Source organism: Syngnathus acus, chromosome 21 (assembly GCF_901709675.1).
Source record: "Syngnathus acus chromosome 21, fSynAcu1.2, whole genome shotgun sequence".
In the NCBI taxonomy this organism is placed as follows: domain Eukaryota; kingdom Metazoa; phylum Chordata; class Actinopteri; order Syngnathiformes; family Syngnathidae; genus Syngnathus; species Syngnathus acus.
In genome coordinates this window covers 6,283,648-6,297,173 of record NC_051105.1, presented here as the reverse complement: position 1 = coordinate 6,297,173, position 13,526 = coordinate 6,283,648, and the positions used below count along the sequence as shown (strand labels likewise).

The 13,526-nt window shown below is 42.7% G+C and overlaps 1 protein-coding gene across 2 annotated transcripts in view; it reads left to right on the top strand.

Annotated features, from left to right (window-relative positions):
- The window catches only part of col4a2 (collagen, type IV, alpha 2), a 32,183-nt gene that overhangs the window by 16,887 nt on the left and 1,770 nt on the right, over positions 1 to 13,526 (top strand). Inside the window, exons 5-45 of one of the 2 annotated variants that reach the window (XM_037240100.1) lie at positions 3,948 to 4,082; positions 4,169 to 4,213; positions 4,280 to 4,396; positions 4,475 to 4,543; positions 4,628 to 4,663; positions 4,780 to 4,833; positions 4,920 to 4,955; positions 5,047 to 5,085; positions 5,458 to 5,529; positions 5,616 to 5,660; positions 5,742 to 5,789; positions 5,878 to 5,913; positions 5,990 to 6,034; positions 6,340 to 6,400; positions 6,496 to 6,609; positions 7,011 to 7,160; positions 7,238 to 7,309; positions 7,398 to 7,549; positions 7,612 to 7,684; positions 7,851 to 7,957; positions 8,039 to 8,222; positions 8,592 to 8,636; positions 8,905 to 8,979; positions 9,058 to 9,156; positions 9,246 to 9,467; positions 9,609 to 9,770; positions 9,839 to 10,009; positions 10,101 to 10,244; positions 10,335 to 10,460; positions 10,542 to 10,723; positions 10,863 to 10,926; positions 11,010 to 11,084; positions 11,184 to 11,291; positions 11,388 to 11,495; positions 11,586 to 11,657; positions 11,778 to 11,903; positions 11,994 to 12,110; positions 12,316 to 12,477; positions 12,590 to 12,688; positions 12,771 to 12,917; positions 13,140 to 13,256. In XM_037240100.1, the coding sequence (XP_037095995.1) occupies positions 3,948 to 4,082; positions 4,169 to 4,213; positions 4,280 to 4,396; positions 4,475 to 4,543; positions 4,628 to 4,663; positions 4,780 to 4,833; positions 4,920 to 4,955; positions 5,047 to 5,085; positions 5,458 to 5,529; positions 5,616 to 5,660; positions 5,742 to 5,789; positions 5,878 to 5,913; positions 5,990 to 6,034; positions 6,340 to 6,400; positions 6,496 to 6,609; positions 7,011 to 7,160; positions 7,238 to 7,309; positions 7,398 to 7,549; positions 7,612 to 7,684; positions 7,851 to 7,957; positions 8,039 to 8,222; positions 8,592 to 8,636; positions 8,905 to 8,979; positions 9,058 to 9,156; positions 9,246 to 9,467; positions 9,609 to 9,770; positions 9,839 to 10,009; positions 10,101 to 10,244; positions 10,335 to 10,460; positions 10,542 to 10,723; positions 10,863 to 10,926; positions 11,010 to 11,084; positions 11,184 to 11,291; positions 11,388 to 11,495; positions 11,586 to 11,657; positions 11,778 to 11,903; positions 11,994 to 12,110; positions 12,316 to 12,477; positions 12,590 to 12,688; positions 12,771 to 12,917; positions 13,140 to 13,256 (4,111 nt within the window). The remainder of the gene's footprint in view (positions 1 to 3,947; positions 4,083 to 4,168; positions 4,214 to 4,279; positions 4,397 to 4,474; positions 4,544 to 4,627; positions 4,664 to 4,779; positions 4,834 to 4,919; positions 4,956 to 5,046; positions 5,086 to 5,457; positions 5,530 to 5,615; positions 5,661 to 5,741; positions 5,790 to 5,877; positions 5,914 to 5,989; positions 6,035 to 6,339; positions 6,401 to 6,495; positions 6,610 to 7,010; positions 7,161 to 7,237; positions 7,310 to 7,397; positions 7,550 to 7,611; positions 7,685 to 7,850; positions 7,958 to 8,038; positions 8,223 to 8,591; positions 8,637 to 8,904; positions 8,980 to 9,057; positions 9,157 to 9,245; positions 9,468 to 9,608; positions 9,771 to 9,838; positions 10,010 to 10,100; positions 10,245 to 10,334; positions 10,461 to 10,541; positions 10,724 to 10,862; positions 10,927 to 11,009; positions 11,085 to 11,183; positions 11,292 to 11,387; positions 11,496 to 11,585; positions 11,658 to 11,777; positions 11,904 to 11,993; positions 12,111 to 12,315; positions 12,478 to 12,589; positions 12,689 to 12,770; positions 12,918 to 13,139; positions 13,257 to 13,526) is intronic. The other variant, XM_037240101.1, reaches the window with a different exon arrangement.

Here is a 13,526-nt window from a genome sequence, read left to right as displayed (position 1 = left end):
ATGGGGTTACGGATTTATCACGTGGGAACAAAATTCCTCCAGGAGAAAATAGTCCCTAAAGCACTTAAGTTCAATTCTGCTCATTATGAGAATACTCTTGACTCTTCCACTTTCTCAACGGATGCTGCCTTTAAATATAGATAACTTGAAGAAAAAAACGCCCAAGAGGATCTGTAACTTGGAATTCAGTTTGAAACCATAATTAGGTTGATATCATACAATACACAAATCATCACTATATCATAATGAAAAGATTTAAAGTAATATATGAGGAGGACGTTGCAAGTAGTAAAGTGCTGATCGTGAAATGCTGAATTGCCGTACTTTTCATCTCATTTTTTTTCTCAACAAAACGTGCTTCCGCACAGTTGTTTATGAGTTGATTTTTATTTCTCTAGAGGTCAGAGGTCGGTACACAGTGCCGTGCGTTTCCCATCCTGCTCTTATTGCGTCTGTCCCAAGACATCCACCCCAGGAGACAGTTCTGGGGCCCAGATTAAATTTACGGCGTCAGAGAGGGCGACTAATAGAAGTGCAATTGAAGAATAACAAAAATGCACTCACAAAAAAAGGCAAGAGGAAAGGGGGGGGGGGGCAAGGGTCTGGTCACGATGTCAGAGGTTTTCCGACAAATTCCATGGAGCCATCTTAGATAACAATTACAGAAACTGCATGTCCATTGCTATGAGACGCATTATTCTGCCAGTATGGAAACAGGAGTTCAGTATAATCAAGCAGAGATGTTTTTTATAGTAAACCTCCCTCCATTGTGTGAGTGGTACTGGTTGTTTGTGTATTACTCAATTTTGTTAAGCCTCCAATTTATTTTGAGTGTAATTACACTGTTGGCCACTAGATGGTGGCACACTTTTGTTCGACACAAAATTAGAAAAAAGAATAAAAAACAGGGCGTAGGCCTAATTCAAGCTCAGCCTTGATTTAGCTAAGATCTTTGAACGTTAAATCCTGCTTTTACACTAGAGCGAGATGGCTGTAGGTTAATTTTATATATTTTTAAATCACATGAGAATCAAAATACAATATTCTATTACTTTACAACAATAATAATAATAAACTTTGTTAGTGTGTCAGGTTACAATCGGGAATAATAAGTACGTGTTTGACCATATGTCCTTTGTGCAGATCCTTTATATTTTCACATTCGGGTCAGAGGTTTCAATTTTTTCCGCATCTATTTGCACTCTTGTGTGTCACATTCAAATGAAGGACCTAATCCCCCCCCAAAAAAAATCCTTGCCACGCATCATTCCAGCTGAAGGAGTGTCCGTCTTTGAAGGCAAAATATATGACGTCTTATCAGTTGGTTTCTGACTTTTTAATGGTATTTTTAGTATCAGCATCCCGTCATTGCACACTTCAGTAACACTGTGACCGGTCAGATTGTGTGTCTGTGTTTTGCGATGTATACGTGTGTGTGTGGCATTTTATGCTTTCCAAATGAGGTGAGAAGTGATTGGGCAAAAAGCAGACGCTAGTTGCCAGACCAGAATGGGAAACTTGGGTTTTATTGCTCTGTTAAGATTGTGGCCTTTTTTTCCTCCTTTGTTGCTTAATGAGATTCATTATTTATGTTCTAATTAGGTACGTTTATTGAGTTTTTACACTGTGTTTTTGTTGCAAGGGCAAGCTGAGCGATTATGTATGTATGACAGCAAAAATGGGTTAATGGTATCAAAAAGAAAGCAACAGTCATACATCACAATTTCGAAAATTCATTAGACAGGCTTTACGATTGTTTTCTGAGCAAATTGGGAAGTAAAAATCACTCTTGAGGTCTTCACTGATTTTGATCATTTGATTCAGTTTCCAATTTGTACGACATTCTAAAAATTCCAAGTTTTGAGATTGTTCTCGACTGCCATGAACTCATTTCGGTTCAAAGTGCTCCAGAGAACAGCCGGATGTCTTCTATTTGTTATCCGCTTGCCTTGTCAAGAGATTGTCCTCTTGGCATCCGAACGAGAGGAAGTGCTTTGACCGCGTTTGAGAAGTAGAATTTGAGGAGAGGAAGGCAGGAAATGCTGGGCGGAAGCGGCGCGAGTAGATAACAATGGCGAGCCGAGGATGAAGAATGAAGGAAGCGAGGTGACGGCAGAGCGATGCAGAAGAATGTCAAGTGTTCCAAAGTGAAGGAGATGCAACATGCAATTGTCACCTCTACCTGCGCCTTGTCGTTAAAGCTTAATTTGACATTTTGTATTCACGAAGGGCGACATTGTCGTAAGAGGTCAAGTACAAAATGTGAGAAATGTAAAAATTCAGAATTTGTTTGAAAGCAACATATTATGATTCTAAATGTAGATAGTAGATGCTGTGTACATGCAAACTCCACACAGGAAGGTCATCAAGTTTGTTATGAACATCAGCATAATAGGAAAAAAAACAATTGAACTCACCAGACGTCTCTTGCATGCTGTAAATGAGAGTAAATATATTAGTTTGAATAAGTGAAAACTTTCCATTCAATGAGTTATCTCGCTAAATCTTATCCGGATCAGGGTTTTGATTTAATCTATGAATACATGCGTCATGCATTATCCTCTAAAGGGGGCTTTTCCACAAAAACAATGGGAAGCACATCTGTTTCTTCACACATTGACCATAATCATAACTGTCTGATTCTAATCTGGCTTGTAGTTTGTACAGTTCTGATATACACAAGGTTAAGCGCATCTACACTAACATTTGACCTACTTATCAAAAGCTGAAACCATAAATTGCCTCCACATTCCAAATAAATGCATGTTAAATTAATTGAAGACTTTAAGTTGTCCCTAATGTGGATCGCCGCTAAAGATAATGGATGGATGAATTTTATGGTTGTAAGCGCATAAACAGATTTGTATTTTAAATTTGAGGACCGCGTCTCGATGCATGATCTGGAATTTGTGTTGTTATGGCGCCCCCTTGTGGTGGTGTTTGTGGTGCTAGTCTTGTATGAACAGCTGCAGGGTCCAGATTGATGCGAGACAAAACACACACATCCGAAATGCCTGTCATAGACACAACTGTTTTTTGACACACACGAACAAACATACATACACAGACATCGGAATTTAAAAGAATTAAAAACAGTTTTAAATAGCAATCCGTGTTTGCACAAAACATTCAGGCTTTTACTAGAAAACAAAATAACCCCACAAAAGATTAATAGAACATCTGAACTTTAGTTGTTTTTAATCAAGTGCTATATTATCTTATGATGACCAAAAAAAAAAGTATACGGTACATTTTTGTTTTCAAATGTAGGGTGGAAAAAGTAGAGTCATTCACTGATGACAAAAATAAAATGTGCCGAACTAGGGCAATGAGTATTTGTACTTGTTTGATTCCCACCACAAGCAACAAATGAATTGAAGAGGGTGACATTCAATGACAGACACTTGGTCGGAGCCCCCAAACTATTTGTCCGTGGGTGTTTCTGTTGGTTCTCACAAGAACACGTCCTGGCCCCCTGACCTCAGCGGTCGTCGCTGGCTGACCTTTTGGACTTTCAGACCAAACAAACAACGCCGTTTCCCATGATATCACCCACCACAAGTTCTGCAATCATTTGCAAAGTCATACTTTCTCCCTCGGCCACCGCTTCAACTTCAAGCAATGTCTCAGACCCCCACCGCTGCCCCCAGCAGAGGCACGAAAAAAGCATGTCCACAAGAATGTTGTTCTTTTTTTTTATCTTTGTATTTACCTTTCTATAATTCCAGTGGTTATTTTTGTTCAACATGCAACTCTTCTTGGAGTGGGGAGGCTGCTGGTGTAGTAACAAGGCTTGACCACTAGATGGGTGTAAAGAGTTTCAAATGACAGAAAGACTTAGCTGTCTTTAAACTCTAAACAGTCACTGAAAGATTTGATAAAGTAACTCCAGTCTGCTCTACCACTCTGTATCGAACTGATCCAAGCTTGCTATCGATTTCCTTCAGGGTCAACACGGGCCTGTTGGTCCCCAAGGCATCACCGGGCCACCGGGGAGACCAGGAGATCCAGGCATCCAAGGGCCAAAGGGGTACAAAGGTGACACTGGACGGAATGGCAACATTGGACCCAAAGGAAATATGGTAAATCTATCGATGTAATTGTTTTGGGGTTTTTTTGGCGGGGGGGTCCGTACATGTTTATTTCATGCTAAATTATTTCTCCGCAGGGAATGACAGGTGTACCTGGCTTCTCTGGAAACGATGGAATTCCGGTAAGTAACTTTTTGTGTACATATTTTAAAGCAGGTTCATATTGAAATGGTCATTCCTTTCTTTAGGGTCATCCAGGACAAGCGGGGCCCAGAGGAAAGCCCGGAGCAGACGGCTGTAATGGGACAACAGGGGAATCCGGCATCCCGGGTCAAATGGGACGTCAAGGAGCACCTGGTTTTTCTGTAAGTGGACCTCCATTAAGGTTTAGGTAGTCACTTGCAAGTTGTACTCCCAGTGCTTGATTTTATGTTTCCTGTCAGGGACAAGTGGGCAGGAAAGGGGAGAAGGGCGACACCTTGGATGTCACCGTGTACATGAGGAGATTCAGGGTAAAGAATAAACTATACGAAATATTTGATGTTGACATGCCAAGCACGTTTTTGCATATGAATATTTTGATCATCTCTCCACAGGGAGACGCAGGCACACCGGGAACCAATGGACAATTTGTAAGACATGTTGGACAATGGGCAAATGCTGTGGGCTGGCATTTGCCCAGATCTGCTCTATATTGTAGAGAAAACAGTTGTAGACATGCCTAGTGATTCTTTGTGACATTTGGCAGGGCCTTCCTGGTAACCGAGGATGGCCGGGAAACCCAGGGATCCCAGGACCAAAGGTTAAAATAATAATAATAATCATAATATTATTTTAAGACTTCTTACATGTAAGTGGTAAAATGTTTCTGTTTGTGTCCTCTTCTAGGGTCAACCCGGGCCACCAGGTCCTCGTGGACCAAAGGTATTCAAGACTCATTTAAGTGGTCAAATTTGCATGTGGATGACTTTAGTCACACTTTGATGCTTTTACTGTCCTTGTGTTTTCCCCACAGGCCGTGACAAATGTAATCAAGGGGATGAAGGGCGACCAGGTTAGTGACCGCTCGGGATGACGACATAATTGTCGGGATATGTCACGTGTCCTGTAATATCCTCAACTAGTGCCCTCCACTCAAATAGATGTCTCAGGGTTTTATTCTTTTCTCTACTGAGGAAAACATAATTAGTGGAGTTCTAACTTTGACTTCCACCCTCACATAAGCCCAAGTTTGAATTTATAAAGTATAGCGTAGCAGTCTTCGGAGTAAATGGGAGGGCTAAGATACAATTTGTGGAAATACAAAACGGGGCTCCCCTAAAATAAACACCTTACAAACCTTTGGTACGTGTCCCAGACACTATTTTTTTTCTTTTCTTTTAATTTAGCATTCTCGTGTTTTTATGTTATCTTTCTTGCACCACAGGGAGACATTGGACCCCCGGGACCGCCAGGAAACTCCACTCATCCCCTCAGTCAACCACCTTTCGGACCCTTGGTGCGTACATTTGCTCCATTGTCACTCATCTGCATGAAAAAAAAGTATCTTAATTGTAAGGTGTTAAAATATCTGCATTGTTTTAGGGCCATCCTGGTCCGAAAGGTTTCAAAGGACAAGCAGGAGATCTGGTAAGCGCTCGCTGATTCTTCTCGCGCCTTACTATGATCATTTGATCACATAATGGCATCATTGTTGTTGCTTAACTACAGGCTGACAACAGAGGAGAAACTGGAATTACGGGGTTCCCTGGATCAAGAGTGAGCACATTTCTGCATATTCCAGTCAAACTGCTTTGAGGCCCGAGTTTCATTTTATCTTTTTAATTTGCATTGGATGGATTTCTAGGGACTATCTGGTGCTCCCGGCAAGCCTGGATCAAGGGTACGCTTGTATGACCCATGCTGCTCCTCTTGAGGAGGTAATCGATTACAGAGTTGTTAACGAGGCTTTCTTTTAGGGGGATGCGGGGGATAAAGGACAAGTCGGCAGACCTGGTCCAAAGGTGAATATTTTCATTTTGAATTGTGAAATTATTTTAAAAAATTTGCTTTTTGAGATGTTTGTGTGTGTAAAAAGAAAAAAAAAAAAAAGATTCATGCATAACTGAATTACCACTCGTGATGCTATGACCTATTGCATATATAATATTACTATATGTTGTATATAATAATACTGCACAATTTTCCCCACATTTAACAGACATTTTAATGATCATTTCGTGTTTAATATTATGGTTATATTCTAAGACACAATAAATCAGACCAAATCTGTAGAGAATACATGAGTTGTACTAATTTTGTATTTTAGGGAGTGATAGGTGAAGCTGGGGAATTGATTTCATCTGGATTTTGGCCTTGGTCTTCATCAGGTATGTGAATTAACCCCCCCCCCCATTTTATTTCTTTTTTTCTTTTTATGCTCAGACGCTAATAATGATAGCTGTTTGTTTTTTAATGTTATAAGCTGGTGCCCTTGGTCCACCGGGTGAGCAAGGTCCCCAAGGTGAGAGGGGACCAATAGGAGACCAAGGAATTCCTGGACCACCAGGACGCACCGCTTCATTTTCGCAGCAGCAAGGTTTGTGATACCAATAAGAAACAAGGATCACAATATTGCTTAGTAAATGAGTAACAAATTTTGTTTTAAATCCGTCCTGTTCCCTCAAATAGTGCTAAAAAAATAAACTAAAAACAAAAGCTGTTAGTGTCCAGTTGAAAGAATAAATGCCACGCCTTGGATAAAAATCTAATTCGCTCAAACAAGCAAAAAACTGACTGATGAATGATAATCATCATCCTGCGGTAGAAATGAAGTTTACTGTAATATGCACGCAATGTTGTAAATCCCAAACAATCATTTGTGGTCCACTGACAGGAAGAGACCAAGGTACTTTCCTCAGTTGCATAAATAAAACACAATATGAGGAAATACACAACCCTGGGATCAAAAGTGTTTGAACATTTTCCTTGTTTGGTCAGTGTTTGATTACGCCGGTCCATTTGGAAGAAAGGGGGAGCCAGGAGAGAAAGGCCAACAGGGGGAAAAAGGAAGTCCTGCTGTCAGTGCAGGACCACTGGGCAACCCTGGTCGCCCAGGTTCCAGAGGTCCTCAGGGGCCCAAAGGATCTTGTGAGTCGTGATCAGCACCGCCACCATGTGATGATGCAGGAATTAAAGACTAAATGTACCGACGTTTCTGTATCAAGGGGGAGATTTCTTCAAGGGGTCTCCTGGTGGTAGAGGAAGGCCTGGAAATGCCGGTTTTAAGGGAGTCAAAGGTACTGTTTTTGCAGGATACAAAATAAATGTTGTTTTAGAAATTGTTATCTGAAGTTATAGTGAATTTGTTGTTTTTTGTATTTTTAGGGGATCACGGGCAATGTGAATGCGCCGTTAACACCTCCCCACCAGGGCCACTCGGGCCAGTTGGTGAAGTCGGAGACCCCGGGATGACTGGAGAGTTTGGACGGGAGGGTGACCCCGGAGACCCGGGACCCTCAGGAGTGGATGGATTATCCGTAAGAGAAATCAGACATTCAAGATTTTGCTCACTCCCCATGATGACGACGACTTATTGCAGGGAACTCCGGGAGTCATTGGTGAGCCAGGTCCGAGAGGCAGAAAGGGAGACACGGCTGTAGCGACGCAGAAAGGTGTGCTGTACTTATTAGATTGTCACTAATAGTTTTAGCCAAGTGCTAATGTTGTCTCAATTTCTTTAAGACACGATTAAGCAGCAACCAGTTCCACATAATCAACGGTTTTCCTGTATAGTGTCCATATATTTTTTTTTATGTGGATGCAATATAATCTCCACAGGCTATCGTGGAGATCCTGGGATTCCGGGGCAGGATGGTGAACTGGGAAAGCAAGGATTTCCGGGTCGAGTTGGTCTGCCTGGGTTTCATGGCAGTCAAGGTCTTCCGGTGAGTCCAGTATTCATTCATTCCTAAAATAATCGATCATCTCCTTCGGATGGTGATAGTAGGTGTCGTTCATGTGAACAGGGAGACGATTCCAAAGGACAGAGAGGAGAAAAAGGTTTCTCTGGTGTACCAGGTCGAGCTGGTGCACCTGGACTGAGAGGAGAGCCAGGTGCAGAGCTTGAGGGTATCAAAGGCCAGCCTGGTTTACCTGGTGATGCTGGTCTTGATGGTTATCCTGGAGTTGCAGGAACACCTGGTAGCCCAGGTAAGAGGAAGCTGATTGATTCAATGACCCATCAGCTCCACAGGTTCATTTGATGCTTCATCTAATTTTCTTTTTACTGAGTCTTAACACTTTTTTAATCCTCCTATAAGCTCTTCTCGTTGTTTTTTGGCAAATAATTTGCCAAAAAGAGTATTCATGGCTTGGGAATTAAAAGCAATGCCGCATGATGATTATATTTTACGATTGTACTGTTACTTTTGCTGCTGTGCCTCCAGTTGACGCCTTTGTTGCAGGGCCTGCAGCCGTCAAACCAGCTCGGGCTGAGCTTGTTTGCAAAATAATGCTTATGCTTTTGAATAACTCTTGTACCGAATGCCTCTCTCGTTCTGTTTCTCTTGCGACTGAAAGGCGGCTGTAGTCCAGCAGGAGATGGAGAACAATGGGATGTAACAGGTAGCGGGCATAATGATGCTTTTAAGTCTCTATGTGCTTTGCCTTTTGTGCATGATTTTTTGCCAGAATTGAATTGCTTTCAGTTTGATGATGAACGTACAACGGTATAATTTGCTAATGTAAAGATAATGGTTTTGCATCTATACACAAAATCCACGCTGGGCACCAGACAAAGTCACCGTATTTTTTGTTGTACAGTGAGTTCAGTCCATAACCATGATATGATAATTAATCCATGTGTTTTTTGGACGTCGTAATTTCTTTTTAGGTCCTTGTGGAACTTTCCCAGGACCTCCTGGACTACCTGGTTCTCCTGGACCCAGAGGATTACCTGGTCTCACAGGTAAAGACCAGAAGCACCAGTGTGGTCTTGCTTTTTGGCAGCTAGTTAGCTTGACTTACTATTATCTTCAACTACTAGGTCTTCCGGGTGACAAAGGTCTGCCAGGTCTTTCTGGAGTAAAGGGACATAAAGGAGAAAGCGGAAACTACGGTCCAGGTGGTCAACCTGGACCACCAGGTAAACTATAACTGCTATGGAATCCATGAAACCTCATGTTTATGACCATAGCATATTGCTGTATTAACTCGATTGATGCCTTCTGCTAGGGTTTTCCGGTCCCCGCGGTGAATTGGGCGTGCCGGGGAGAAAAGGGTCAGTCGGCTCTCCAGGCGTGCCTGGACTGTCCGGACGAATCGGATCACCTGGAGATAAAGGTGTCCACGGAGAAGTATTGGGCGCAAGTCAGGGACCTCCTGGTGACCCAGGACCATATGGGCTTCAAGGGAACAAGGGTGTGGCTGGAGATCAGGGAGAATTAGGCTATCCAGGTAAGGCATATTTTAAAATATATCATTACATCACACAGTGACACAAAGGGGAAAAAAGCCAGGAAATGCTTGGTGGTGCAATTTTTGGTTGACCTTACAGGTTTGGTTTTATGTGAAGTTTTATTCTTTCTATCATTCCAGGAATGGGGGGCATGCCTGGTATGATTGGTCCCAAAGGTGACATTGGCCCTCCAGGCCTGCGGGGTCTGGAAGGAAGTCCTGGATCACCAGGCAGTTATGGCTACCCTGGTGATCCTGGCAACGCTGGTCCACCAGGGCCACCGGGGGGTGTCGGAATACCAGGTGACCCCCAATCCATGAGAGCAATTCTTTGTTCATATTAAATGTACCTCACTTATACTGTTATGTAGGTTTAACTGGTGAAAGGGGAACAGAGGGAGACCCGGGTGCTCCAGGGCCATTTGGAACAAAAGGTTTCCCAGGGGAACCAGGTAACTATGGGGTTCTCGGGGAGAACGGCTTGCCAGGTAACGCAGGACTGCCTGGGCCAGATGGAAAACCAGGACCTCCAGGAATGAAAGGTCGGTTCGACTGATGTTTATTTGTGTAATATTCTAACCCAAATGTCCAGTATTTGAGTATTTTGGTGACACTATGCCTCTCAATTTCAAGGATACAAAGGGTCTCCTGGCATGTCAGGTTTTGGCGGGGTCTCTGGTAATACAGGCGTAAAAGGAGTCGGTGGGACAAAAGGAGAGACTGGATTGCCAGGACAAATAGGTTCAAAAGGAATGACGGGCAAAACTGGACAAAAAGGTGCTGGATCCGTCTTTTCTAAAATGTGATATCAGCCATTATTAGAGAGGCTTTTTACTTAATCTCATCCTCTGATTCTTTAATTGCCAGGTGATCGCGGGTTAATGGGCCCACCTGGTGAGAAGCCAGAGATCCCTCCCCAGATGATAGTCGACATGAAAGGACCCAAGGGAGAACGTGGAAATCTAGGAAACCAAGGCTTCGTCGGGCCAAGAGGTTAATCAGACAATGACAACTCATTGCCAAATAATGTTGCATTTTCATCATTTTACTTCCTCACATAACCAATTTCCACAGGTTCAAAGGGGCTTCCTGGTGTTCCAGGCCGTGAGGGAGGACATGGGTTCCCTGGAGAACCCAGTCATGAAAAGGGTTTCCAAGGTGATCCAGGTGCACAGGGGCTACCAGGGTTGAAAGGAATGCCAGGGTATTCCGGGAGTCAAGGAATTTCTGGCTTTGATGGGATGAGCGGTAAAAAGGTGACGATATAAATATGTTGTCAAATGTCTGAAATCTCTTGTCTGTCATTTATCACATTTCTATTTATCACATGGTCTATTCTACTATCACATATTACTCATCACTTGTCCATTTATAATGTCTTGTTCTTGTCTTTAGGGGGTCAAAGGAAGCCCTGGTGCTTATGGTGCCACAGGGGAGAAGGGCAAGAAGGGAATCAAAGGTACAAACTTCAAATTGACTTACAACTAAACAGTACTTGTTGACAATAGTTCATTATCACTTGATATTTTTATATGACCCAAGGTGAGAGTGGCCCTCGCATAGACATTCCAGGAGCAACTGGACTGAGAGGAGAGGTTGGTTCTTCAGGAAACTCAGGTACCATAAAGTATAATTCATACCATATCTGCTTTAGTGCTTAATAGTGTTTCTCGGGATTGCAGTACTGTTATCAAATTATTGCTATCATCCAAATAGGTGCGAAAGGATTAGCTGGGCTGGCCGGAGATAGAGGACTTCCTGGTTTTGATGGTATCGAAGGGAAAAGGGGACAGACAGGTGATGCGGGTGATGTCGGATATACCGGTAAGAGGTTTATCTTATTCTTTTCTCTCTTATTCTGTTTAATACTGAATTAGATTCAAACAGCATTCCATTTAATCGTTTCTCATAAAAATGTAGGTTCCGATGGACAGAAAGGAACTCCTGGCAACAAAGGCCAGAAGGGTTTTGCTGGGCTGCCTGGAAAAGTGGGGCAGCCAGGTTTCCCAGGCTTTCCAGGAACAAAAGGTGAAAGGATCAGATCGATTCAGCGTTGCTATTTTTTGGCTGATAATTTTATCTGTTACATTCATTTTTTTATTTTACAAATGTGTGCAGGCTTCCCTGGTGTCATTGGTCTGTATGGATTAGATGGATTAAAAGGACAAAAGGGTGTCTCTGGAATTGCAGGTAATTTTGCAGCATGTTATTTCTTAAGAGCGATTAGCCAATACTCCTAAAACTATTCAAACCAATGTTGCTGTTTCCAAAGTTGAGGAAAACCATTGCTTCTGGTTGTGATTTTGCCAGGTTTGGATACTACTGGACCATCTGGCAACCCAGGACCCAAAGGAGAGAAGGGTGAGGCTGGCAACCCAAACAACCAGGCAGGTGTGCCAGGCGTTGCGGGTTCAAAAGGCTTGCAAGGAGATGCTGGTAAGTTTTTCTGCCACTTACTAAGCTCTCAGTTGACCAATGTGTATATTAGTGAGCCACTGGGCTAAAGACTGCATTTGGTGTGTTCAGGTGACAAAGGTCAGCCTGGACTATCAGGAATCCGTGGGCCAAGTGGACCAGATGGAAAACAAGACAGAATAGGACTCCTGGGGGATAAGGGCTTTCCTGGACCCCGAGGATTCCAGGGTGAGACTATACTGAGTCAACGACCAAAACCATCATAGTTACCAGGGCTGTTGAGTTGACAATTAATTCAAATGCTCTGATGGAGCTCGTGACCCACAGGCCTCATAAGAGGAGAAGCGTAAAACCATATTTATCCAAAAGGGCTACTTAGAATAGTTGTGTAGGGTAAATTGTGTCTTATGAACCCTACAATTATGTTTCCCAGGTTTCCCTGGAGCCAGAGGGTTTCCAGGTATTGATGCCTCCTCTGGAGAAAAAGGTATATCTGGAGTTCTTGGGCATCCTGGAGTCCCTGGTAGAAAAGGGCTCATTGGAGAACAAGGTTCAAGTGGATATAGGGGACCACATGGAATTTCTGGGAAGAAAGGTACAGTACGCTAAAATGACCGAATCACAAATCCACATCCACTCCACTCCTCCGGATATATTGTGGTCATCTACATCTCATTACATTTCTAGTTTCCTGTATTTTCTTATAGGTGACAATGGAGAACAGGGCTCAATGGGAACTCCTGGTCAGATTGGGTTCAAGGGAGAGAGAGGACCATATGGCCCTAAAGGAGATACTGGACCGCCAGGTAAATGATTAACTTATTACTTAAGACTTGTTATTGGTTAGAGTCTAGTTTGTCCTTGCGCTTAAATATGTTTGGCCCGCAGGTTTGCGTGGGTTGCCAGGAAACCAAGGTCCAATTGGAGAACCCAGCAGAGTGCCAGGAGAGAGGGGTCGTCCGGGACCACAGGGTATTCAAGGACCGAGAGGCATTCAAGGCGAACCAGGACCACGGGGACCCCCTGGGGATGCTGGTCAGTTTTTTTTTTTTTTCATGAATGGGAAGATTGAATAAATAATGTAACAATAATTTAAATGTTTGTAGGTTTTCATTTTTGAACACTGATATTTGTTGTGATTTTAAATAAGACATTGTATAAACATTTAAATAAATTGAATTAAGTCTAAAAACATTTCTCCAACAGTGGTCAAGTAAAAAGATGAAATTGACAGGGTCTGTTATTTATTTTTTTCAGGTTTTTTTGGACCCATTGGGCAGAAAGGCATGCCGGGAATAAGTGGAACACCAGGAACGCCTGGATTCCGTGGAGAGCCAGGCCAAGTGGGCCATGCTGGTTTGCAAGGATTGGAGGGTACGTCTGATCAGGGCAGATGAGGATTAGTGTTCATTTAATAGTCCTGGATTAAAGGATTAAAAGGTAGGCGCAAGTTTAGGCAGGAAACTGGTTTGTTACCAAATTGGATTTTTATCAATATTGTTTCGTGAAGGTGTGTTGAATTGATAAACCCAGAAACTACAACGGATAGCTGAGGACAAAAATGTTTATCTTTGCACTTTTGATTTATTCTCCAACTAGTATAATAGATGGGGGTAGTTATTGAGATTTTAAGTAGCTGTTTGT